The sequence below is a fragment of the Mugil cephalus genome, chromosome 8, assembly GCF_022458985.1.
Source record: "Mugil cephalus isolate CIBA_MC_2020 chromosome 8, CIBA_Mcephalus_1.1, whole genome shotgun sequence".
NCBI lineage: Eukaryota > Metazoa > Chordata > Actinopteri > Mugiliformes > Mugilidae > Mugil > Mugil cephalus.
The window spans coordinates 17353833-17378177 of NC_061777.1; the positions used below are offsets into that span (position 1 = coordinate 17353833).

At 40.4% G+C, this 24345-nt stretch overlaps 3 protein-coding genes across 5 annotated transcripts in view; 2 read left to right on the top strand and 1 right to left on the bottom strand.

Moving 5' to 3' along the window:
* Positions 1 to 203: 203 nt before the first annotated feature.
* On the bottom strand, positions 204 to 2787 carry ido1 (indoleamine 2,3-dioxygenase 1). Its single transcript, XM_047591447.1, has 10 exons — positions 2618 to 2787; positions 2155 to 2250; positions 1961 to 2080; positions 1729 to 1847; positions 1610 to 1624; positions 1414 to 1513; positions 1208 to 1325; positions 1068 to 1119; positions 821 to 969; positions 204 to 726 (listed from the first exon to the last, which is right to left on the bottom strand). Exons 1-10 carry the CDS (start codon positions 2708 to 2710, stop codon positions 329 to 331), a joined length of 1260 nt encoding a protein of 419 aa, XP_047447403.1. The 5' UTR covers positions 2711 to 2787; the 3' UTR covers positions 204 to 328.
* Positions 2788 to 3659: 872 nt separating this feature from the next.
* Positions 3660 to 14981, top strand: LOC125011924 (rho-related BTB domain-containing protein 2-like). 3 transcript variants are annotated; one of them, XM_047591445.1, is made up of 10 exons: positions 3660 to 3906; positions 7096 to 7297; positions 7423 to 7526; positions 7616 to 7801; positions 7921 to 8861; positions 8968 to 9086; positions 9723 to 9873; positions 9977 to 10065; positions 10685 to 10790; positions 11074 to 14981. In XM_047591445.1, the coding sequence occupies exons 1-10, from the start codon at positions 3884 to 3886 to the stop codon at positions 11277 to 11279; spliced, it is 2127 nt and encodes a 708-aa protein (XP_047447401.1). In that variant the 5' UTR covers positions 3660 to 3883; the 3' UTR covers positions 11280 to 14981. The 3 variants fall into 3 exon arrangements, with proteins under 3 accessions (XP_047447401.1, XP_047447400.1, XP_047447402.1); XM_047591444.1 differs by lacking the exon at positions 3660 to 3906 and adding an exon at positions 5097 to 5579; XM_047591446.1 differs by lacking the exon at positions 3660 to 3906 and adding an exon at positions 5612 to 5769.
* Positions 14982 to 15122: 141 nt separating this feature from the next.
* LOC125011927 (phosphatidylethanolamine-binding protein 4) overlaps positions 15123 to 24345 on the top strand; it is a 51869-nt gene continuing 42646 nt past the window's right edge. Inside the window, exons 1-3 of the mRNA XM_047591448.1 lie at positions 15123 to 15287; positions 18624 to 18718; positions 18838 to 18964. Of these exons, the coding sequence (XP_047447404.1) occupies positions 15285 to 15287; positions 18624 to 18718; positions 18838 to 18964 (225 nt within the window). The 5' untranslated portion in view covers positions 15123 to 15284. The remainder of the gene's footprint in view (positions 15288 to 18623; positions 18719 to 18837; positions 18965 to 24345) is intronic.

Below are 24345 nucleotides of genomic sequence, written 5' to 3' on the forward strand. Positions count from 1 at the left end.
GATGTCGGGTGAAGTTTTTGCATTCTAGTTCAGATTAAAGGAGGAATTAGTGGTTGCATGTAACTGAAAGTAAAAGCATTGGTTTGCATTATGGTTTGCACTGAAATATGGGTATCACTCATGTCCTAAACTGATGTTTGTTTATGGACACAACAAAGCTACATGTGAGACAAGCAACAGAGAGGCCTTGCACGCTCGTGATGCCAAATTTCATCCTTTTAATGGACACAAAAACCAGTGGGTAAAGAGATCAGAGCTGATTTACTGGCAGTTTTGTGTGCGATTCTTCATGTACTTTGCTGTGTAACCTCAAGCATGACAGTTCACATCAGCTGTGATGTTTTATGTCTCTGCTCGTCTTGGGCAAGAGGGCCTCTTTTGTTTGGTCCCTCACAGTTTTTAGGAAGCTCATGATGCCAGAGCCGCCCGTGCCCCTCTCCTCCAGGGCTGCTGGTGCTCTGCTGATCGTCTCCCCGTTCGAGTCTTGGTTCTTTTCGCGGAGTTGCCGGGCACGGGCAGCGGGCACGGTGATGAAGCGGCTGACGACGTTGATGTGGTAGCTTCGCAGAGCCAACAGTTTTGTGACGCAGAGGTGGAAGGCCTGGTTTAGTCGCTCACTGGCCTGCTCCTGGACAAAACTCCTTAGGGAGAGTTGCGAAGAAATGTCCTCGATCAGTTTCTTGTGGGCAGGAGGCATGTAGTCCCTCATACGGGTGAGGAAGGAACCTGAAAAAAGGCGTCACAGAGAATCCTTCCCATTCGTCTCCAACATTTTTTAAATAAATAAGATGTTTGAAAGACAAATTAGCTTCAGTCTCACCGCTTTTGGCTTCGTGTTTGACTCTCAGAAGTTCATCGAAGCAGTGCAGCAGACTGCTTTGTGCAGCAGTCCCTCCTGAAAACTCCATGGGTTCAGTCTGGACCCCTTCATAAACCAACCCGTTTGGCATTGAGGGATTGTCTTTCCATCTATGCAACAATGATTTTAGACATGTGTGCACGCACATATTTTAAAATCCTGTTTCACTGTGCAAATAGTAACTCAATAAAAGCAAATAACTTTGTACCCAGACAGGTAGATCCTCATAATGCCATAGAAGACTGAAGGTTCCACGTAATCTTAAGCAAAACAACATCAGAAAATTTTTAACATGATAAAAAAAAAAAATGAATGCATTGACATTATGTCGTCTCTGGGTCACTGTACCGTGCATTAACTTGAGTGCATCTGTCATGTCCTGTATGGACTGGCTGATGTCCTCGAGGGCTCTGGTAACAGCTTCAGTGTCACCACACCTCACACCGTTGATCACAGTGGGAATGCTCTGCAACACAGGTGCACAATGGCTTTGGCTGAAATATCTTCAAATGATCTCCTTCAAGTGTCTTTTTTTACTTTTAATGCATCTTCACCCTCAGTGCAGGAACTGCTGCCACCTCCACCAGCAGAGTGACCATGAAGAAGCCTCGGACGCTGTCTCCACCCGGGAGGCTGACCAGCATCTCCAGGTTCCTGTTTGATCCAGGTGAGCCGATAAACTTTGCGTACTTTACAGTGTGACGGTGCATTGTGAGTAGAAGTGCGACTTTAAAATACAAATGTACTCACTCCATGTCAAATGGCCTGGCACAGCATATATAAAGATAAACACAGAGAAAGAAATAAGGCAGATTTATACCTGACATGAATATGGGGTGTAATCAGACTACATGTAGGAGATGCATTACCCTTCTGGATCTTTCTTCCTCCAGTTTGCCAAAACTGCATCCGCATGGGTGAGAATTGGGGGAAGTCCTAAGCACTGTGATACCTCCCAGTATGGAACAGCCAGGTTACGTGGCAGCTTCTTAAGAGAGGAATTTAAAAATAGAAAGTCATGAATGGAAAATGTATGTTGTAGGGTTAATGGCAGCGGAAAGAGGGAGCAAAAGAACAGATGACAGACAGATACAGAGCTACCTCAACTGTGTCGCCCTCTCCTTCCTGCCAGACATAGCCCATTGTCATCATGCCGAGGGCCAGGTGTGCCAACCGTAACTCCCTGTGTTTCTGCAGAAACTTGCTGCTCAGCAGTGGCATCTGGACAGAACGACAGCTCTGAGCCATGGCTCCAATACACACAGTGAACGCTCGTCACCCCCCGACCCCTGTACCTTGTTAATGTGGGAACGCAACTCGTGCGAGTCCACAAGCTCCGGGATTCGCAGGGCAATATCCATCCATGGCTGGTAGTAAGGTGGAAGCTCTTCCTTCGAATGAGAAAAATGGGAATGGGGGAAAAAAAAAAAAAGATATGCAAAATTAAAATAAAGCTCAGCAGTGCACACACATGTGAAGATGCAGCCAACAAGTTTAATGCACAAAACAAACACAAACATACCAAACTTCAGCTTCACTCATTGGACTGCTCTCAGTCAATACCAGCAGCTGCAAATTCAGTCTTATAACCCTTTTTTGTGTCTCTCGATATAATGAACTGTATCACTGGGAATTTCTAAGTGCTTTAGACAGGCAGCATATTTTCTAAGTTTTGAATAGCGCTCATACATTGTTATTTCACCGCAGCTGAAGCATTAATAATAATAAAAAAAACATCTAGACAAGGTTCCCACCTACCAGTGGCTCAGGCAGGATGAAGCCAAAGTCTTCAGAGACATGGTAGGAGTCCAGTGAGAAAGGAGCTTTGGATTGTCTTTCTGCAGAAGCCATGGCGAAGACGACACAAAACCAAAGAAAGCAATGACCTGCACACCACTGGACTGGACTCTGGCACTTCAAAGTTGTTGTCAACTTGCTTACACAACATGTAACCCTGACTTCCAGTCTTGCTAAATCCCAAGTAAAGGACAGCAAATCAATATCTAGCTCAGCTTTGTAAATCATTCCGAAGCACGATTTACAATTATCATTTTTACTGTTCCACAAGCATCCAAAATGAGTAATACGAAGGTGAGATATGTGTGTGCATGTAAACACTGCACTTTTTCAGGTTTTCTGGAAAGCATATAAAAATATGTTCTTTTGAGGAGGCAGAGTTGCATTTAATAAAACTCTGCCGTTACAAAAAAAGGAGCCTAATTCAATGAAAAGCAGATTAATGATTAAACCTAAAAATGTGTATCCATGTCCAAGAACATTTGGCTTGTTCTCTTTTCTTGGTAGTAAGTGACTGACTACTGGCTTAAACAAAATATTTTTTTAAAGCATATGTGTTGTGTATGATTTGTGACCTAAACAGAAGGAAGGAAATGAGGAAATTTAGACTGTCAGCGCCATCTGGTGGGGCAGACTGAACACTGCAGGAGTAAAATAGATTTGCCTACTGCATGTTCTATAAACTGAACACAACAAATAAATCACTGCTTGAGGTCACAGCCATTCATTGCTCCAGAACACCACCAAAAGTTCATTTCCTGATGATAATTTTTAGTAGTCAATTGGGAATTAGGGCGAATAAAACAGAAATGCACAGGGTTATAAATCCGCTGAAGCGGCACAACATGATCTTTGTTCCAATCAGCTCAACAAGCTGAGACGTTTCTTTCACAACAGCCACAGTTCAGCTTTGGCTTTAAAGGTTTATGAAAGTGTAAAGGTCACCTGTAATGTGATCCCATTGGTGCTGGAGCAGAGTTAAGATGTACAAACACTGCCCTGCATTGTTAGTAATTTAAATGACGTAGAGGTGGGCAGCACAGACCGACGAAGGAGCAAGATTAACTAACTCTTGAGATTGTGGTGTGTCGTAGATCTTTAGGCTTTTCTAAACTGCTGTGTCTGAGTCTGAGAACAGGCTCAGTGCATCCAAAGGGAGAGGAAACCAATGCTGTGTCTCTGTCAGTTAATATCTTCTCTTGACAGGCCTTCCAGCATCTGTGCACGATGGCTGTCAGCACCTGTGAGTGGTAAGTAGAGTTTTACTTATTGCACTAGAGAGTACATTGCCTTGCAATACTAAACACTAGCTACTGCTAACAACAAAAGTTGTTGCTGTTTGTGTTGTGAAAAACAAGTCAGTGATCTAACTTGTCTTTGATATTGACTGATGTGTGTTAATAAATGTGAATTAAACATAGTAATTCTAACTCTAAAATTATAATGCGGCACCAACTATGTTCTTTTCAGGTGGAGCGAATGCACTTTTTACTGTTAAGAATTTACTTTTGCAAAGCCAGAGATGTCAGTTTAATGCAGCAGTAGTGTTGGATGTAATAGATCACGTAATAGGGAGACTTGTACAAGTGCAGTGTCCAGTGATCAGGTGATTTGGACGTATATAACTTTTACACTGCTCTTAAATGATTGAGACATCCAGATAGGCAGTTTTATTATTTGTGAGCCAGTCACCCAAGGTCCTGTCCTCTATGAAACCCATGTGTGTGCAAGTGTGCAGCCTATGTATGGACTATACACTGATCAGGCATAACATTATGACCACCTGCCTGATATTGTGTCCTGGTCTCCCTTGTGCCTCCAGAATAGTTGTGACTCATCAGAGAATGGACATGGTCCTTCTATCCTGTGATATCTGGCACCAGGGAAGCAGGATGTTGTCAGTGGGGGTCTTTGGGTCCTATGGGTTAAGAGGAGGGGTCTCTCTGGATCAGGCTTGTTCCAGTACATCCCACAGATACTCGATCAGTTTGGGGTCCGGTGAATTTGGACGCTAGGTCAAAACCTTGTGCTGTGTTTCATGTTTGTTTCTTTGTTGTTTGTTCCTAAACTGTTTTGTGTGCGTATGCCTGTGTGATGACTGCTCCCATGTGTCATTGCTATGAGGGTGTGGTTGCCTGATCTGGTCTAGGTGGGTTCTGCATGTCAGGTGCCAGGTCCAAAAGTTTCATAACAGAACATTGTCCTGTCGCAGTATTGACTATGTTATTTACTTCTCCTGTCAGTGGTCATAATGTTATTCCTGATCAGCTTTAATTTCAAGTTAATTTCTCCAGGAAGGCCCCACCTGTCCCAGCTGAAGTGTAGTAAAGCCACTACTACACTCACAATACTACCAGTAGGCAAAGGTAGCTGATTATTAATGCAGATGTGTCCACTGTATTTAGCTCTGAATGGGAGGGGGTGTATATTAGTCACATTCACATAAAAAAACGGTTTTTAAACGATGCACTGCAGACTTATTTCAAGGTAGAGGTTAAAGCATGTTAGCGCCAGACTCCATAGGGTTTCTTATGAGCTGCGGAATGAGATTTGTGCGACTTTAAAGTGGATCAGTGTTTTGTAATGAATGGGGTTTTTTTCCGCCTGTACGCCTGCCTATTATTAGCTACGAGGCCTTTCCAGTAAGTGGAGGTGGCTCCATGACGGTCAGGGCTGCAGCTCTGCAAACAGGCTTCAGATCAGCGCTTTTCCGGCAATGCAACCGGACTCGTCGTATCGCTGATCCGGAGGACTCTTAACGGGAACATCTGCGCTCGGCCGGCTATTCTCAAGCCTCGCACACCTCGCCTTGAAGATGAAGTTAAATACGAGCCGCCGTCAGGTGCGAGCTGCATCCGATGGAGCCCGCATGCTTCGTATCTCGTTCGTCGACCAACTCGATGCAGCACTTCCTTATGTTGCGGTAAGGAGGGCTGGCTACATTCATCACGGAGGATTCGGCCCGGGTATTACAGCTTGTCGCCGTTTTTTACGTTACAGTCTGAGCCAGATAAACAGGCTCAGGAGTCAGTGACGGGGCGTTACATAACGCGTAATGCAGCAGAGCCTCATGACTAGTGTCTCGGTGGTGGAGGGACTGTTCGGTCCTTCTGGTAGGATATGCACTATTTTATCATTTCTGCTATGGCTGATAAACGCGGCTGCATTCGTATTCAATGCCCATGTATTTAAGATAATTTTTTTTTAAAAATCGGATGAATTAATTCGGGAATTGCGCGGCGTAATCTTTGACAGGAAAGGGCACATGAATGAGCAATATTAAAGGCGTTGTATCTCTTTGCTGTTATATAGGCCCAGTCTAAGGTCACTGTCGTTTATGGCTTAAGAGGGATGAGCCTATAGGGATGCAGGTCGTGCAGTCAATGAAAAGCTGATTTTTATGAATGGCTGCAAGTGACTGGAAAAAAACAAAAAAACAAAAAAATCGTAGTAACCCGCGATAGTAGCCTAATATCTCAATTCTGGCTGTAAGAGTTTTCTGATAATACCATCCCTGTCCTTTGATTGAAGTGTTGTATGCTTTAGCATATTTTCTTCATATTGGGCAACTTGAGGTCCATCATGTGCAGAAATACTAGTTGACCTCATTCTTAAGAAAATCACCACAGCCTGTCTGAGAGTCAAAATATGAATGACTATGACACCGATTTCAAGGAGGAAGGTGGGGCGAAACTCGGATGGTCGTCTGGTATCTTGATCTGGAAGCGAAACCAAAGTTTGGGACATTCACTGCACACAGTTTGACCTCCGGAGGTTAGAACTAAAATGAGGCTGAGCTTGGCATTTTACCGCCTTGTTATTTTGTATTGTATATTATAGTGTCAGTTGGATACAGCACTCTTTATCAGTTCAGAGCATTACCTGACACAAGCACAGGCTACAGTTCCCTTGGAAACCAGTCTGGCTACCTTCACTGTTAGCCATCAACCACTTTCAAGATACAGAAATAGTCTCTTTACCCATTCCTTCCATTTCCTTTACTGAACGTGCATGAATATGTATGTCACATACCTTGCATTGATTGCAGTGTAATGGGGCGGTGATGACGTAAGCTTCAAAGAAAGCCTGCTAGGCCTGGTTTGTAAAGAAACAATGAAGGGCATTTTGGCTTGCAGAGCCCTTTTAAACACACGGCAGATAAACATTCTCAGTGCTGCTCTGATGTGAAGTCTTAGGTTCCTGTTTTCGCTTGTCACTTTATTTTTTTTTTCTATCACAGGAACAGAGAGTACAGAGAAGTTGTGAATGGGCACAGGGAAGTCACGAGGCCGTCCATTGATAGCTCTGCAGGCAGAATGAGCAGTGCAGATGGGGGCTAGTCAGTGTCTGGATTAACCTGTGGCCTTGTTGTGTCCGGGACTGTAGTGTAAGATTCCCAGTGCTGACGCAGCTGTATGTGCATCTTTGTGTTTTGGCAGGTCCCCGTTGACAGATACTGATATGGACTATGAGAGGCCAAACGTTGAAACTATCAAGTGTGTTGTGGTAGGAGACAATGCGGTCGGAAAGACGCGCCTTATCTGCGCCCGAGCCTGCAACGCCACCCTTACTCAGTACCAATTACTCGCTACACATGTGCCCACGGTCTGGGCAATTGACCAATACAGAGTATGCCAAGAGGTTAGTACTATACATGCATATACCTGCTTTTTTTTTTAAATTGTATCATTTTGACCTATATAATTCAAATAATTGAATTGATTTTCAGAAACTGGCGGTTAACTATCCCAAATATCTCTTATTAGGTATTAGAGCGCTCCAGGGATGTAGTAGACGATGTCAGCGTGTCCCTTCGGCTCTGGGATACTTTTGGAGACCATCATAAGGACCGGCGCTTTGCATACGGCAGGTGAGACAGCATCAAATGCTCAGTGCTGATCTGGTACTTTCTCTGCTGCTGTCTTAGTAAAGACAGTTTCCCCTGTGGCTTCCCTTCAGGTCTGATGTTGTGGTACTATGCTTCTCAATCGCTAATCCCAACTCTCTGTACCATGTGAAGACCATGTGGTACCCTGAGATCAAGCACTTCTGCCCCCGTGCTCCTGTCATCTTGGTAGGATGTCAGCTGGACCTGCGCTATGCAGACCTGGAAGCAGTGAACAGGGCAAGGAGGCCTCTAGCTAGGTACTGGGAGTTGTATGTAATGTCTATGTCCACACGGTGTTCAAAGTTTTATGCAGAGAAAGATTTCTACTCTTGATTCCTTGATTCTTTTCTAATTGATATATTTCCTTGTTTTTCAGACCTATCAAATCAAATGAGATTCTACCTCCTGAGAGAGGCCGAGAGGTGGCCAAAGAGTTGGGAGTGCCATATTATGAAACCAGTGTTGTTGCTCAGTTTGGAGTCAAGGACGTCTTTGATAATGCTATCCGAGCCGCACTCATTTCCCGCCGCCACCTGCAGTTTTGGAAATCTCACCTCAGAAATGTTCAGCGGCCTCTCCTTCAGGCGCCCTTCCTGCCACCGAAGCCTCCCCCACCTATTATCACTGTGCCTCCTCCCCCAACCACCACAGAGGAGCATCCAGTCGGCCTCCTGGAAGACCCACACTGTGCTGATGTCATCCTGGTCCTGCAGGAGCGACAGAAAATCTTTGCGCACAAGATATACTTGGCGACATCTTCTTCAAAGTTCTACGACCTCTTCATCATGGACACGCAACACGAGGAGACTGAAAGGCCCACTCGTGGTCCTCTCTCTGGCAGAGAGCTGCTGATGCGTGCTGCTAGTTTTGATGTTTGCGAGAGCAACGACGATGGAGACAGGGCCAACCTGAGGGCCTGCACAAGTGACGGAACCTTAAAAGACTCTGAGGGGGCGCGTCGGGGTAGACTGCTCTCCTCGTGGAGCCGAGCCTTTGTCAGCATCCAGGAGGAGCTGGTAGACGACCCTCTAACTTACAATCCCAGGCCCATGACTGTAGTGCACATGGACCAGTCCATGCAGCTTGGTCCTTTTCGGGCAGTGCTACGCTACCTGTATACCGGACAGTTAGACGAGAATGAGAAGGAGCTAATGCACATTGCACACATTGCTGAGCTGCTGGAGGTCTTTGACCTGCGTATGATGGTGGCAAACATACTTAACAACGAAGCCTTCATGAACCAAGAAATCACCAAAGCCTTCCATGTACGGCGTACGAACCGAGTCAAAGAGTGCTTGGCCAAGGGCACATTTTCTGGTGAGTAAAAAAAAAAAAAACAGTTAACCATGAGTGTTCACGTGTCCTGTCTGAAATATGTGGTTGTACATGTGAGGTGTTGTCAGCGTCTTATTATGCGTTGCAGATGTAGTATTCAAGCTAGATGATGGGACGATCATGGCGCACAAGCCTCTCCTCATCTCTAGTTGTGACTGGATGGCAGCTATGTTTGGTGGGCCTTTTGTGGAGAGCTGCACTAAAGAGGTAAATCAAATACAGGCTAAAGTCAGTAGTACCTACTGAATAAAACATTCAACATTTCCGGCTTCATTACACTGGAAATCATTTAAAATTTAAATACAATTACACAAAACACACCAGTGTAGCAAAGATCAATATACTGTATGCACTGACCAAAATAGAGCACCAGTGGGTTATTGGTTTGTCTACAACGTGTAATTTAATTAGAGGATTGCAAATCTGTTTCACTACAACTAAGCTGGCTTTGTGATCCAAACATATCGCTCTCTTGGCTCTATTACTTTGATTTTCTACTTTGAAAGAAAATGTTACTGAATATCATGTAGTAGAAGAAACACTTCTGCCAATACGAGGAGCATTTAAAAACTGTCAGGTCCAAAATCACGTGGCTCTGCAAAGCTATTTTTAGAAATGTTATCAGCTCAGAGACAGTTCGAGACAAAAGGTGCTTTTATATTTTGTTTCTGCTGATGGTAAAGAGAACTTAAAAAAAAAAAGAAAATGAGAAAAGAAAAGAACAGACTTTTTTATTATTATTATTATTATTTCTGACCTTTCTTCTTCTTCTTCTTTTTATCCAAACCAGCAAATGCCCCAAGCTCCTAAGTCATGTCTGTGTCATATGTTCCTGTTTCTCAGGTGCTGTTTCCCAACACAACTCGCAGCTGCATGAGGGCCGTGCTAGAATATCTCTACACGGGGCGGTTTTGTTCTCGGCCTGACCTGGATGCAATGGAGCTTATTGTTCTTGCCAATCGCCTTTGCCTCCCGCACTTGGTTGCACTTACGGGTATTACATTTGATGTAGTTATTACCCTGTAAACTGCAGGATTGTATTACACAAAGTCACTGTGTGTATTTCCATGTCAGTGAGCTTTTTATGTTTCTTTCAGAGCTCTACACAGTGACAGTATTCACGGAGGCAGCCATGATGGGGGCTGACATTGATGGAGATGTGCTCGTGTACTTGGACATGGCCCAGGTAATTTGACTTACAAGAACTTATTTAATGCTTTGGCCTAATGAGGGGTGACTTGGAGGCTGAAATAATCTTTCCACCCAGCAGATGGGGCCAAAGAAACATTTTTTTTTTTTAGCCTGCAATGAGCTATGTTGCTTTCAGCACTTAGGTTTATCCAATTACTCAGACACAGATGTGCTTCGTGTGTTATTTTCCCCTGAGCTCCGGCTCATGTGCCTCATATACAAGGCCAGATTACAAACCAGGAAAAGACCACATGTTCATTTTACAGCAATCTGATTAATTTTTAATTTATTAAGTGAGATACAAAAATCCTTAGCCACCATCTACAGTGGAGCTCTCCTTGTTGTGGCATCGTTGTTAACATGACTCCGGTCCTGTATCCAGTAGCGATTTTCTCAGTTGCAGTTCTGCTTTGTCATTTTCACTTTTGTTTCCACCATTGTTGTGCTATTTCCTGCAGATTAAAATTAGTATTCCATTGTTAGCGCTAGTGCCAGTGCTAAAACTGGTCACAAACGTGACTTTCTGAATGTCAAATTAAATGCACATAGTTTGCACAGTTTTTCAAGTAATGATACCACACAGAAAAATGACAGCATGATTTTTGTGTTTGCAGTTCCACGGTGCTCAGCAGCTCACTGGTTGGTGTCTTCACCACATCTGCACTAACTACAACAGTGTGTGTCGCAAGTTTCCCAGAGACATGAAGGCCAAGTCCACAGGTACCATAGCTGTGATACGTGCTAGTACAACTTTTAACATCCTCTTATCTGTACTCAATGCAAAAAACAACACAACACAAAACAAAAATGCTTTGGCGTTATATGAGTTAAAAGGAGATTAACGTCAGAAAACTCATTCCCTCCTACATTGAAATAGTCACACTTACTCAAATTATTGGTTCATGGCTAAACTGCACTGGTTTTACCAATAATGTAAATAGACAATCATACAGTTTGGTTCGCACATGGCATCTTTCAAAATTCTGAAAATGTTTATTCACAGAGAACCAAGAATACTTTGAGAAACATCGCTGGCCACCTGTGTGGTACCTGAAAGAGGATGACCACTACCAAAGAGCACGCAAGGAGCGTGACAAGGAGGACTACCTGTACCAGAGACGCCAGTGTAAACGCAAGTGGCTTTTCTGGAACCTTCCTTCATCCCCTAATTCGAACTCTCCATCTTCTGGTTCATCTGCTGTCATCTGACCAAGTGGTAAGGGGAGGTCCACTCCAGAGTGGGTCAGTGTAGATGCGAGCTGTAAAAGGTACTATAGAAGACAGGTACTGCTGGCTAGGTACACCCCAATTATTCAGGCACACAGTTTCTTCTCCTGATTGTTTGCCTCTGCAGTCAAACACCTCTCTAGGTTTACTTGTTCGGCTCAGTCTGTCGTTTAAAGTAATGAGTTTTGCTCTTTAGATTTTCAGCTTGGTATACATACGACTCAGATCTCAGTGACTGGCTAACAAATGGCACAGGCGCAAATATGAAGTCATTTGGACCACCTGAGTTTTAAGTTGAAAAAATACAACTCTGCTGGTACAGAACTTTCCACCTCTGGTCATAATTGTCATCAGTCAACTTGAACTGATAATAACCAAGTGCTGCTTATCAGCTGCAACAACCAGCAATTAAACACAGAACTTAAGTCTCAGAGATATAACACTTTGCCCTTAAGTGTTTGTACAATCTACTAAACCATGTGTACAGTATGATCTCAACAACAGGATGTAACAATAGCATGGCCTGCACACAATTAGTTACTGGAGTCATACATTCTAACCATAAATACCACTTATGCATAAATTAAAAAAAAAATTCTGGCAACTTCTACTCCTGCTAATTTTCTGTACAGTCATTCTGTGTTTGAATGTTTGTGTACAGCTTGCACAGCTAAAAGTGATCGGACACACTCAGTATTTATATATTGTGATCTTGTGATTTGAGGCCTCTTGTCAAAAAAGGGCTTAAGTTTACATGAATGCATTCAGTTTCCTGAGACACAGGAGATCCCAAATCAAGGAAAACATCTGTATTTTCTGTAAAATGCCAGCAAAACCAAACTGGATTGTTAATATTTTCCTATGAGATGCTTGATGAGGCTTGTCACCACACGTTTCCCCCGACTCTATGATTCAGTTTTGCGTTTGAATGATTCTTCTTGACCACTGTCATCTCGGAAAGCAACACATAATATATCTCGGAATCAGCAGCAGTGCATCCAGATCTGAAGCGACCACATGGACATTGCCATCCCTCTTGGACTGTAACGCATCAACCACTGGTGGTAATCTGGCCTTTAGAGATCTGCTTTTGTTTCTCAGAGGGTGTCTCCTGACTGTCTGCAGTTGGCTATGTAAGACTTTTACATGAAGGAGACTTCCTTGTGCTTGGGTGAAGTCATCAACACTCTTCTACACACCTCGGGCACTTTCTGGACTCTTCTCCACAGAGAGACACACAAGAACCTCCGGTGGAAGCATCGTGGCAAATGGCACTAGAGACAGTGTGGCGTCGTGACGCACTGCATTTTCAAAAAGGACCTGGTGAGGGTGCTTAAACAAGACCTTTTAAAGGTTTCTAAGAGAGTTGTGATGAGGTTTAGATCATTTTTGTTGATTTGTTTTACATACCTTACAGTATATGTTTAAGATTGTCATTAACTGTTGTATTGATTGTAGGACGGGCTGCAGCATTATTTGGATTTGTAGACTTGGTGCTCAGTGAAGATGGGAAGTATTATAAATCATAAAAAAAATAATATCAGATGAACTGCAAGTAACTTGCACCACTCTAAATGTGCTGTTACCTAATATTGTGCACTGCAGGCAGTGAGCGGATTCATACAGTATTACTGAGTAATACATATGCTGAACGTAGACTTAACTTATCTGACTTGTGTTTAGTTACTGTGCAGCTACAAACTGTTGTTGAAAATACCTGAATACTCATTGTGCTGACCTCAAGTTACATCTACTATATACTGTAGTATACATGCAAATTACAGGCAGTTCAGATAAACAGTTGACTAATAGTAATAAAAAAAAAAAAAAAAAAAGGATTACAGCGCAAGGTAAAGTAGAGATATGCTCATATAAATTACACTATAAAGATTCACGGTACATCCATACGACACGCTATTGTTATTAAGAGAGTACATTCTAATTGCAGCGTTTGCTTTTGCAGCTTATATCAATCTTGTATATGACACCTTTCCACACTGTTCATGACTAGAAATGTATTTTAGAGCCCAACAAAGAGCCTCAGATTGATGAATTGGATGAACTGATTAAGAGACAAAAAACAATTCTTACATGTATTATTAACTCCTGACCTAATAACTACACTGCATAAAAAGGGCTCACCAAAATAGTAAAATAGTAAAAAGTGATTTGTCATCATTTAAAATGGAAGATTTGGATGAATGGTGGTGCCGGTGCTCCAAGCAGTAGCTTTAAATTATTCTCAATTACAATTAAATTGTCTGTTTGTAATAAAATACAGGATCTGTCATCGTACTTCAGCTTAACTGCTCAAATCATTTGGAATACACAGTCAGACATCGGGAGATGGACAAGTCCATCTCCAGAAACAGTGTTCTCTCTCTTCTAGAGATGGCTTTATCCTAATTCTGAAGGCTTTACTTTACCACTGAGATAATGTCCAGTTCACACAAATGCAGTGTAGTGTAACAGGGTAAGAACAAGAGGGTCGGAATTGTCATAACTTGCCTTGTGGTGTGACTGATGAAGTTCATAAACATGCATTTCATTCCTCAGTGCATCTTCCGCTGATGTTTTGCATCAGCAACACCTCATGCCTTAATGTACAGTGTACTGTGGTATTGAATGTAAAGTAGTGTTGCTGTGGTCACCAATTTGTTTGCTAAATCTTACGCTGCCATGGTGCTCTCTAGGCTGTGTGCGTATTTGTAAATGTGCATAATCCACAACTTTGATGTAAAGCAAGCAGTTGGTGTGTAATTTGAGGAGTCCAGTGAGTGTCCTTTAGCTTGAACATCGCTTGAGGTTAATGTTTTAAAACCGAGTCACAGGAAATAATTAAACACTCTGACCATCAAGGCCACACAAGATACCACAACATGCAGGGATTTCAAATTAGTTTCATTATTTTAAAGTTTCATTTATGCCAATGAGCTCCAGACAGTGTAGACACTGGAAGTTAGACAGCTACTCAAACGTGAATATATATTGTGTGATGACTTCTGCAATTCAAATAGCAATCAATACAAGCTATTGCATAGTTGAACATAGACACTTTTTTGTACTATGCATATTAAAATGTCTGACTCTGAAACTTGCACTGCTTCGTAGCACCAGGTTCTATTCAAATTGCATTAGAGGGTTCTGCAACATCATTAGAAAGTAGTAGAAAACATCAGGTAAAAAAAAAAATAAATAAAAAAAAAATAAAGAAAGAAATTAAATTAAATTTAAATAAAAAAAAAAAGAAAAAGAAAAGATTAGATCATAAATTACAAAGACCTTGTCAACAGGGCCCTTTTCCATATGTTTGGGTGCTAATATCACAGCTGCAGAGAAGCACAAACCAAAGGGAGCTTTAGCAGCACCAGGAATATATTATATATGCTGCACAATCACTACTGCATAGTTTAAGAGGCCTTGTTTAGAAATGGTTGAAAATTAAATAGATAAAGAAAAAACAATAGTGAAAAAAAAAAAAAAAAAAAAAAAAAAACAGACATAAAAAACACTTGAATGTTTTCTCAGTGTTCAATGCCTGGATGACATTTTCCTTAGTCACCAGGCATTTTTTGTTCTCAAGAGCTGTTTTTATGGTTTAGGAGCTGTAAGTCTGAAATTCTGTAGCATGTGTTCTTGAAAATGTGTAAATACCATTTACTAAATAAAAAAAAAGGAGCGACATGTGCAGTTTGGGTGCCGCCCGATTTGTTGACACTTAACAGCTTCTGTATATGGACATGACAATAAAACTTCATCCTGGTGCGCCGGGAGGATCCTGTTCTGCGCAGAGACGTCAGCGGGGATAACGGTCGAAGCAGAATAAAAAGAAGCAGAAGAAGAAGCAGAAGCAGAAGCAGGAGGAGAAGCAGACGAAGAAGCAGAAGAAGAAGAAGAAGAAGAAGAAGCAGCAGCAGCAGCAGCAGCAGAAGAAGAAGAAGAAGAAGAAGACAAGCAACCTGCAGCTCACTGGACAGCCCGAAAAAGATGGTAACGTTCAAAACAAATGCTACCATAACGCTTAGTAAGATAACTGCACTCTGTTTGCTGTTTTTATCTGTATGTGTGTCACTTATAACTTATAAGCCACTTGCGAGGCGTGAAACACAAATATAAAGTTCATGCATTAACTTTAATTGCATTTCCGTTTGCGTGAGAGTCATTTTTGAGCAACCAAAACGCTTCTTGTGATGAGATAAACAGCTGAAACCATGACGGTGTCGTTATGTGTGGCACACATTGCAACTTAATGCTGTCCATGTTAAATATAGAAACACTTTTTTTGTGCGTATGTGTGTGTGTTGCGCGTGACGGTTGCAGGAGGATTAAGGCGCGTGACACATTTTAAAACGTGGCACTGAAAGTGTTTTAAGTAAATGTTGACTGGAACTAAAAACACTAACAGCGTCATGTAGGTAGGTAGGTAGATGTCAGGTGTTTAAACGAGCTGCGATTGATCCAGACCATAAGTGTAATTCCTGAAAGCGGTAAAATCAAAAGAAAGCAGAAATAATCTGTCGACTAATGAATGTAAAGCCACAGAAGACCAATCAGCAGTAAAGCCGAAATTCACTTAATAATTACATTAGATTCAACTCAATAGTCATTGAATATATGCATAACGGGAAAAAAAACAAACAACAATAGCAATACGTGTAAAATGAACTCAGTTGTAGGGAAGAAACTATGTCAACTGTGATAAGAAAATAAGGAAATGTGATTATTTTGAATTATTTACAACAATATTGCCCTTCCAGTGAAAATGTGGACACACCTTTCTGTTGAATTGAATGAGAAGGTGTGACCAAAAACTAGCAGTAAATACATTAAGTTGTTGTTCAGAGTAAGCAAACACTGAGGCATGGGCATAATATTTAAGGGATCACAGACAATGCAAGTGTAATTCCTAAAAGCTGTGAAATCAAAAGAAAGCAGAAATAATCTGTCAATTAATTAATGTAAAGCAACAGAAGACCAATCAGCAGTAAAGCTGAATTTCACTTAATAATTACATTAGATTCAACTTTATATTCATTGAATATATGCATAACGGGAAAAAAAAAAACAAACAACAATAGCAATACGTGTAAAATGAACTCAGTTGTAGGGAAGAAACTATGTCAACTGTAAAACTATGTCAACTGTGATAAGAAAATAAGGAAATGTGATTATTTTGAATTATTTACAACAATATTGCCCTTCCAGTGAAAATGTGGTCACACCTTTCTGAGAAGGTGTGACCAAAAACTAGCAGTAAATACATTAAGTTGTTGTTCAGAGTAAGCAAACACTGAGGCATGGGCATAATATTTAAGGGATCACAGACAATGCACCCTGAAACTGACGGACCACGATCAATTCATTATTAAATGGAATTCTTTTATATAAATGATATTGGCTAAAACTTAACGCATTTTAAAAGTATTGTTAAATCAATTGTTATATTTTTTGTTTATTTCACACAGAAGATGAAAATGTTGCCATGTCAGAACGTTATTTACAGATGATAAGAAACAGGAAACGCCTGTAGGAAGAAGTGAAGTCATGGAAGAAGCTTTGACAGCACGTATAATCAGACTTGAATGCTGTGTATCATTATTTACAGGGATTCATTCAAAAGATCTCTCTGTACGTATTTGTTTATTTACCAGTGGATCATCTTCTGTGTAGTTTTATTGTGAAGCAGTCGACTGAAAGAGATACAGATCCCGGTCCACAGGAACCCTGTTCTTAAATCCTACATCTGTAAATTGAAAAAACGGCATCCAAACAAACAACAATAGCAATACGTGTTAAATGAACTCAGTTGTAGGGAAGAAACTATGTCAACTGTAAAACTATGTCAACCGTGATAAGAAAATAAGGAAATGTGATTATTTTGAATTATTTACAACAATATTGCCCTTCCAGTGAAAATGTGGACACACCTTTCTGTTGAATTGAATGAGAAGGTGTAATCAAAAACTAGCAGTAAATACATTAAGTTGTTGTTCAGAGTAAGCAAACACTGAGGCATGGGCATAATATTTAAGGGATCACAGACAATGCAAGTGTAATTCCTAAAAGCTGTGAAATCAAAAGAAAGCAGAAATAATCTGTCGACTATTGAATGTAAAGCAACAGAAGACCAATCAGCAGTAAAGCTGAAATTCACTTAATAATTACATTAGATTCAACTTTATATTCATTGAATATATGCATAACGGAAAACAAAAAATAACAACAATAGCAATACGTGTAAAATGAACTCAGTTGTAGGGAAGAAACTATGTCAACTGTAAAACTATGTCAACTGTGATAAGAAATTAAGGAAATGTGATTATTTTGAATTATTTACAACAATATTGCCCTTCCAGTGAAAATGTGGTCACACCTTTCTGAGAAGGTGTGACCAAAAACTAGCAGTAAATACATTAAGTTGTTGTTCAGAGTAAGCAAACACTGAGGCATGGGCATAATATTTAAGGGATCACAGACAATGCACACTGAAACTGACGGACCACGATCAATTCATTATTAAATGGAATTCTTTTATATAAATGATATTGGCTAAAACTTAGCACATTTTAAAAGTATTATCAAATGAATTGTTACATTTTTTGTTTATTTCACACAGAAGATGAAAATGTTGCCATGTCAGAACGTTATTTACAGATGATAAGAAACAGGAAACGCCTGTAGGAAGAAGTGAAGTCATGGAAGAAGCTTTGACAGCACGTATAATCAGACTTGAATGCTGTGTATCATTATTTACAGGGATTCATTCAAAAGATCTCTCTGTACGTATTTGTTTATTTACCAGTGGATCATCTTCTGTGTAGTTTTATTGTGAAGCAGTCGACTGAAAGAGATACAGATCCCGGTCCACAGGAACCCTGTTCTTAAATCCTACATCTGTAAATTGAAAAAACGGCATCCAAACAAACAACAATAGCAATACGTGTTAAATGAACTCAGTTGTAGGGAAGAAACTATGTCAACTGTAAAACTATGTCAACTGTGATAAGGAAATAAGGATATGTAATTATTTCAAATTATTTACAACAATATTGCCCTTCCAGTGAAAATGTGGACACACCTTTCTGTTGAATTGAATGAGAAGGTGTAATCAAAAACTAGCAGTAAATATAAACTGACAACGATGCGTTTACAAGTTGGAGATATACTGTATGGCCTAATTTGAACTTGGCTGTGACTGTGCAGTTTGCTGTTTCTCAGTTACGCTACAGTGCATATGGATTAAACAGAGGAATTCACAATTCATTCATATTTCACACAATATTATTGGTTTGCAATAATTTCTAACTGAACACTGCTGTTCTGCAGGCTACACTGGTACCTTTCGTGTTGTTATCTGCCTTCCTTTTCTGTGTGCAAGCAACAGAGGACAACGCGCCGTCTCTGGATCCTTCTTTCTGTTAGTAAGTATCTCGTTATGTCTCAGAGAGATGTGGATCACAGGTTATTCAAAATGATTTTGGGATGTTTGTCCTCAGTATACTGCAGAATGTAACATAAAAATCACCTGTCTTCAATAAAGTGGCGGACTTGAAGTGGACTACCCAGAGCTGAACATCAACAAATGCCTCGTGATGCCAAAGAACTTCAGGGAGAAACTCACCACAGTTTGGAGGGCCCCGCAGATTTTCTTTCCTGAAGCAAAGAAGGTAAGAGATGCATGTGGGTTTATGTTGCTTCTAGGTAGCCAAAGTACACGAATAGTCCTAGTAGGTCCGTAGTAATTATGTCCGAAGTGATTATTAATTCCACCACTGCCACTAATAATAAATGATCTTTTTACGTCTACTTCTCCATGTGTCTTAAACTGAAGCATACACAGCCATAACATTATGACCACTGATACGTGACGTGAATAACACAGATTATGTGTTTGTCATGGAACCTGACAGTTGGTGGGATTTATTAGGCAACAAGTGAACATTTTGATACAGTGGTCATAATGTTATTACTAAAAGAAAAGAGAGTGGTGACCGTTTAGCATCATACTTTTAGTGAAATTTAGTCTTTGGGTTCACACTTTTGATATATGTATGTGCACATATTTATTTGTAACACTAGAGTGCAGTAATGGATAAAATAAGCCGCATGTCTACCTCAGCTGAACTGATCTTGCGTGGCAGTCGTGAGAATCAAAATGTTCACGACACTGATAAGTTATCAGCATTTTTTAGTGTATTAAATGTCAACCAACTCTCCAGTTCAGAGAATTTATTTCCCCTGTTATTATTTTTATTACCTGTGCCGATTAGATTCAGTGTAGTTACCAGGTCACCAGAGGGTGGTGCTATTACCTCATAGTTGCAACCCCCTCAGCGTACAATTGTGTTAAACAAAGGATGTATTTTATTTACTATATTATCTGTAATGTCAGATGATGTAAATTGTTGAGTTGTAAATATGTCTCCATGTACTTAATTCAATGATAAGGGAACAAGTGAGATGTGACTGGCCAACGCAACAGCAATAACTAAAACACATAATAGCAAAGAAGCAAAGCAACAGACAACTAATCTCAATCTTCAGGTAGGTGTCAGTTGCAGTTACTGGACTGAATTTCAGCCGACAGCAAACAAATATTTAGAGAATCTTTGTATGAAACGATATTTATTAATTGCTCCAAAAAGATTAACGGAAAAACTACAACTACACAAGTTTAAAAGACAAATCAGACCACGATCAATTCATTATTAAATGGAATTCTTTTATGAAAATGATATTGGCTAAAACTTAGTGCATTTTAAAAGTATTGTTAAATCAATTGTTACATTTTTGTTTATTTCACACAGAAGATGAAAATGTTGCCATGTCAGAACGTTATTTACAGATGATAAGAAACAGGAAACGCCTGTAGGAAGAAGTGAAGTCATGGAAGAAGCTTTGACAGCACGTATAATCAGACTTGAATGCTGTGTATCATTATTTACAGAGATTCATTCAAAAGATCTCTCTGTACGTATTTGTTCATTTACCAGTGGATCATCTTCTGTGTAGTTTTATTGTGAAGCAGTCGACTGAAAGAGATACAGATCCCGGTCCACAGGAACCCTGTTCTTAAATCCTACATCTGTAAATTGAAAACTTAAATTGAAAGCCACCTCAATTTAGGAGCTAGTTTATGAATTCCAGAGCTAAGCAGTCTAGCTTGAACATGATCTATTGCCCTTCTCTTGCCCAAACTCCATTTGATCTATGGTCGTATTATCTATAATGCTGTCTTACATGATTCTCTTTTATTGCCAGAGTCAGTGTCAGACAGCAAAACAGATTACATGTTAGATTAAATCAATACAAACTTTATATACTGGGCTTTGAAATGTAATTCTCCATTCCTCCTGACACTTATATAAACACACGTTTGAAGACTCAGATCGTTGCCTGTGGTTCTGTGGTTGGTCTGCTGGTCCACCACGCTTTCTGTCACTGTGCCACGCTGCCAGCGCTGCTGCTATTCTCTGCCACTCAGTCCTTGTACCCAGTAGCAGGAATACAGAATAGTGGCCGCTCAAATCCACCCACTGTAACACCCACTTCATTATTGGGACGGGATGCATGCCCTGCTGAGTAATTGTAATGGAACACAATGGGCAGTAGTCCCATAAACCTGCCTCTAAATACGTGCTCATGACCAAAAACAAAAGCAAAGGGCCACAGAAACTGCAGATTTCTGTGTCCAAACTTCAGAGCTACTGTTCGTCACTTGAACTTATGTGTTACTAAAACCTGGCATGTGTGTTTATGGAGCGTTTTTAGAAAGCGCAGTCACACTCGGATGCCTCAAAGCCATCTACAGCTTGAGTGAGTGGGATATGTATTGACTAACGGGACTAAACTTTAGTGGCTTGATCACTGTCTTTTGAGTAAAAGGAGTTAAACGTATTAAAACTGGACCTAAGGAGACAAGTTAGAAAGCTTTTCTTTAATTTAATTTCATTTTTTACTTATGAATTGTCCCAGAAGGTTTGAATTACTGCATTCTAAGGACAGTGACTAATATTGCTGTTGAATGATACATCCTTTGAATTACTCACGCAGAGCACAAATAATCATTTCTGTGTTTTACTAAAATGAGACATTTACTCAGTCAGTCAAAAATAATCCTGATGACAAACTTTTGTTGAGTGTCAAAGGTAGCAGTCAAAAGAAGCACTATATGATAATAAAAACTTATATTTGGTATTCTCTTGGTATGATGCAGGGGCGACAATAATGATCTCAGTGATCTCATTGACACCGACACAAAGACTAATTTGGAAAGTAACCTGTATCCTGATTTTCAAATTACCACTTATTTTTAAACCATATGTACTATGTACTGTACAGAGAGTTTCCAGATGTCAAAAAATATCAACACCATGTCCTGTTAGACTTGTAGAGCTCTAACATCATTACCTTAAGTAAAAATAGTGTTAGGAAATGAATGACCTTTGCAATAAGGCTTCATCTACACAGAAGAATAAAAAAAGACTGCTCTGTGGAAAGCATAGACTTATGTATTTGGCTTCGTGGCAAGTCATCCACGTGCACATCTGGTTTAACTAAAAACCATTTAAATACCATCAGATTATATGTTTAACTCAATATTCTGTTCATTTTATAAAAGTCATTTTTAATTATTATTATTAGTCTATTATTCTTATTCCTGTTCTGAGTTTTATATTTTTTTAATAGCTGTTTATGTGTTACCTCCGTGTTTCATTCATCTGGTTGGCGTAAACCACACAGGCAACAGCACCACTATCGTTACAATGTACTTACTCCAAAATTGGAGTTTTTTTTTTTTTTTTTAGTAAGGACCATTGCCACAGGGCACATTCTTAGACATGGGGGATTTCAAAGCCTTGTTTTTTGGGTAGACATTTCTTGCATCTGGTGGATGGAATGAGGGTTTAAACCATTACTGCGATTAGAGCTGCCTCACTATGATCTCTTGAGCTTGCTTACTGCTGCTAATAGCTGTTTCCTCTCTATTTCCCTCTATCTTTTTCTTTTTCGCTTTCTCTCTCTCCGTGAATGATTTTTATGCTTTGCTAAAACATGTGGGGGCGTTGAGAGAGGATTTAAATGCAACGATCCCCCTCCTCTTTTTTTGGTGAATCTCAGTGTTCTTTTCTGCAAGCCTCTGATGACGACAGGGCAGCTTTAAGCCTGGCAGTGCCCACGGCAGGCTGCCGTCTCAGCGCTGCCCACTCTCCTCTGTGCTGGCATGCTGGAGAAAGCGAGGGTGGGGTTCCTCTCTAACAGACCCTGTCATTCCTAGGAAAGCCTACATGTCCACCCATGCAGGATCCCTAATAGGTCTTCTTGTTGGGTACGTGAGAGCACAGAGATAAGGATTGTGTTCTCACTTGGTGATGGTCTTTATTCAGAGCGGAGGATATATATCTAGAGGAACAGACAAGGAAGCGCTTCCTTGTGTCTTTATATGACAACAAGGGTCAAAAATTGAACCACGTACAACAATATCCATCTAATTGCATATTCAGTGTCATCAGGTGGGTGTTTTTGGCTCTGCTGGATTAAATCGGCGTGTTTGGCCGAGATTCAGAGAGTTTATTTCCTTAGCTAATGTTCCCCTTTGTCATTATAACACCCCTTTAAGCTGACCCGTATCCCGCTCCATTCAGTCAGTGCCCATTACTACAAAACATACATGATTCATGCAAGATTCTGAAGAGGAAAGAATTACAACCTTCTGCTACCAGGAGCACTGGATTGATTATGCATATTCATTGCAATGAAGAGAAGCAATAAACCTCCTCCACCTTCTCACACAGAAGAAGAATAATTTGCACCTTTTGAAGCATTCGCGTAGCATGCAGACCGCTGCAGGTACAAACCGAAGGACTCATATCGGCTGTTGCATTCCAAGTTTTTCCCTTATTTGGCAGAGCTGACAAAAAGGAATACGTGAAAACGTCCCCGCCACATTTAGTAACCAATATTTTTTACATATATTCTTATTTCTCTTAACTTTTCTCCCATTTTCTTGTTTCCTCCACCCTACCAGTGCATTCACGGGTATAATGACGATATATTTTATTCTTCAAGCTACTCTTTTGTCCTCCGTTGTACCAGTTGCATGGTACTCCTTCACCTTACATTTGGTGTAAGAGCGTAGGCAGCAGTACTTTTACTCTGTAGCTGTGAGTAAAATATGATTTCAATAACCATGAAAATGCATTGTATTATCAATGGGAGGATAAGAACAGATTAAGGAAGCTCTGGGATGCTCTTACAAATGACAATGGTCAGGTTTCTGTGCAAGCAGCAGTATTGGAGAAAATTATAGATTTTCCCTCTTTGACTAAAGCTCAGAGAAAAAGAGGCGGTTCAAAATGTAAAGCCGACTCTCTACACCCTGATGTCTTTAAGATGATGTTACCTGCTTTAATACATAGCGGTGTTTTTGGCATTGATTGAGCATTATTTTAAGTTCTTTTTTTTTTCTTTTTTTTTACAAAGCAAACTCACCATGTAATAAAGTGCAGCTGCTGTTTGTTTGGGAGAAAAATATCAGACAATGCATGACAATTATGAAATTCATTAATTGGATTCAAATTGCTTCAGCACAGAGCGAGTAGAAGAGACTTAGAGATGCAGCAGGTCTTTAATAAAAATACCACCTGAACCTGCACCTCCTGATTATTATTCAGAAAGTCTCTCTTGTCAGTTCATATACATTGACTGCAAGATCTGTTCAAACAGAGATTCATAATCTGCATGGGAAGTGCATCTGCTGCTGTGGATACTTAGACAAACATACAAGATTAAATTTCTATTTATATGAGCCACAGAAACCTAACATTTGCCAGAGAATCATTGTAAGATCTGGAGATGACTCGGTTGTACCTTGGCACAGTGAGAAACTTGTACGTTTTCCCAATGTGATCTGTCCGGCAAGAACGAGAGAGCAGAAGTATAAGAAACTGAAAAAGTGAGAAAATAGACTTTGTGCATAACTTTAAAGCCAGGATTACTGCGGTGCTTGTGACTTAAAGTGAAGTGATTTACTTTTTTTATTTCTTTG

Coding starts and splice junctions, on each gene's coding strand:
- ido1 (XM_047591447.1), bottom strand. CDS start 2,710: ATGGCTTCTGCAGAAAGACAATCCAAAGCTCCTTTCTCACTGGACTCC. Junction 1,326..1,413: donor CAGCAGTTCCTGCACTGAGG/GTGAAGATGCAT, acceptor CCTGTGTTGCAG/AGCATTCCCACTGTGATCAA. Junction 1,120..1,207: donor TGCACTCAAGTTAATGCACG/GTACAGTGACCC, acceptor GTTTTGCTTAAG/ATTACGTGGAACCTTCAGTC.
- LOC125011924 (XM_047591444.1), top strand. CDS start 5,515: ATGGAGCCCGCATGCTTCGTATCTCGTTCGTCGACCAACTCGATGCAG. Junction 7,527..7,615: donor CGGCGCTTTGCATACGGCAG/GTGAGACAGCAT, acceptor GCTTCCCTTCAG/GTCTGATGTTGTGGTACTAT. Junction 8,862..8,967: donor GGCCAAGGGCACATTTTCTG/GTGAGTAAAAAA, acceptor TATGCGTTGCAG/ATGTAGTATTCAAGCTAGAT.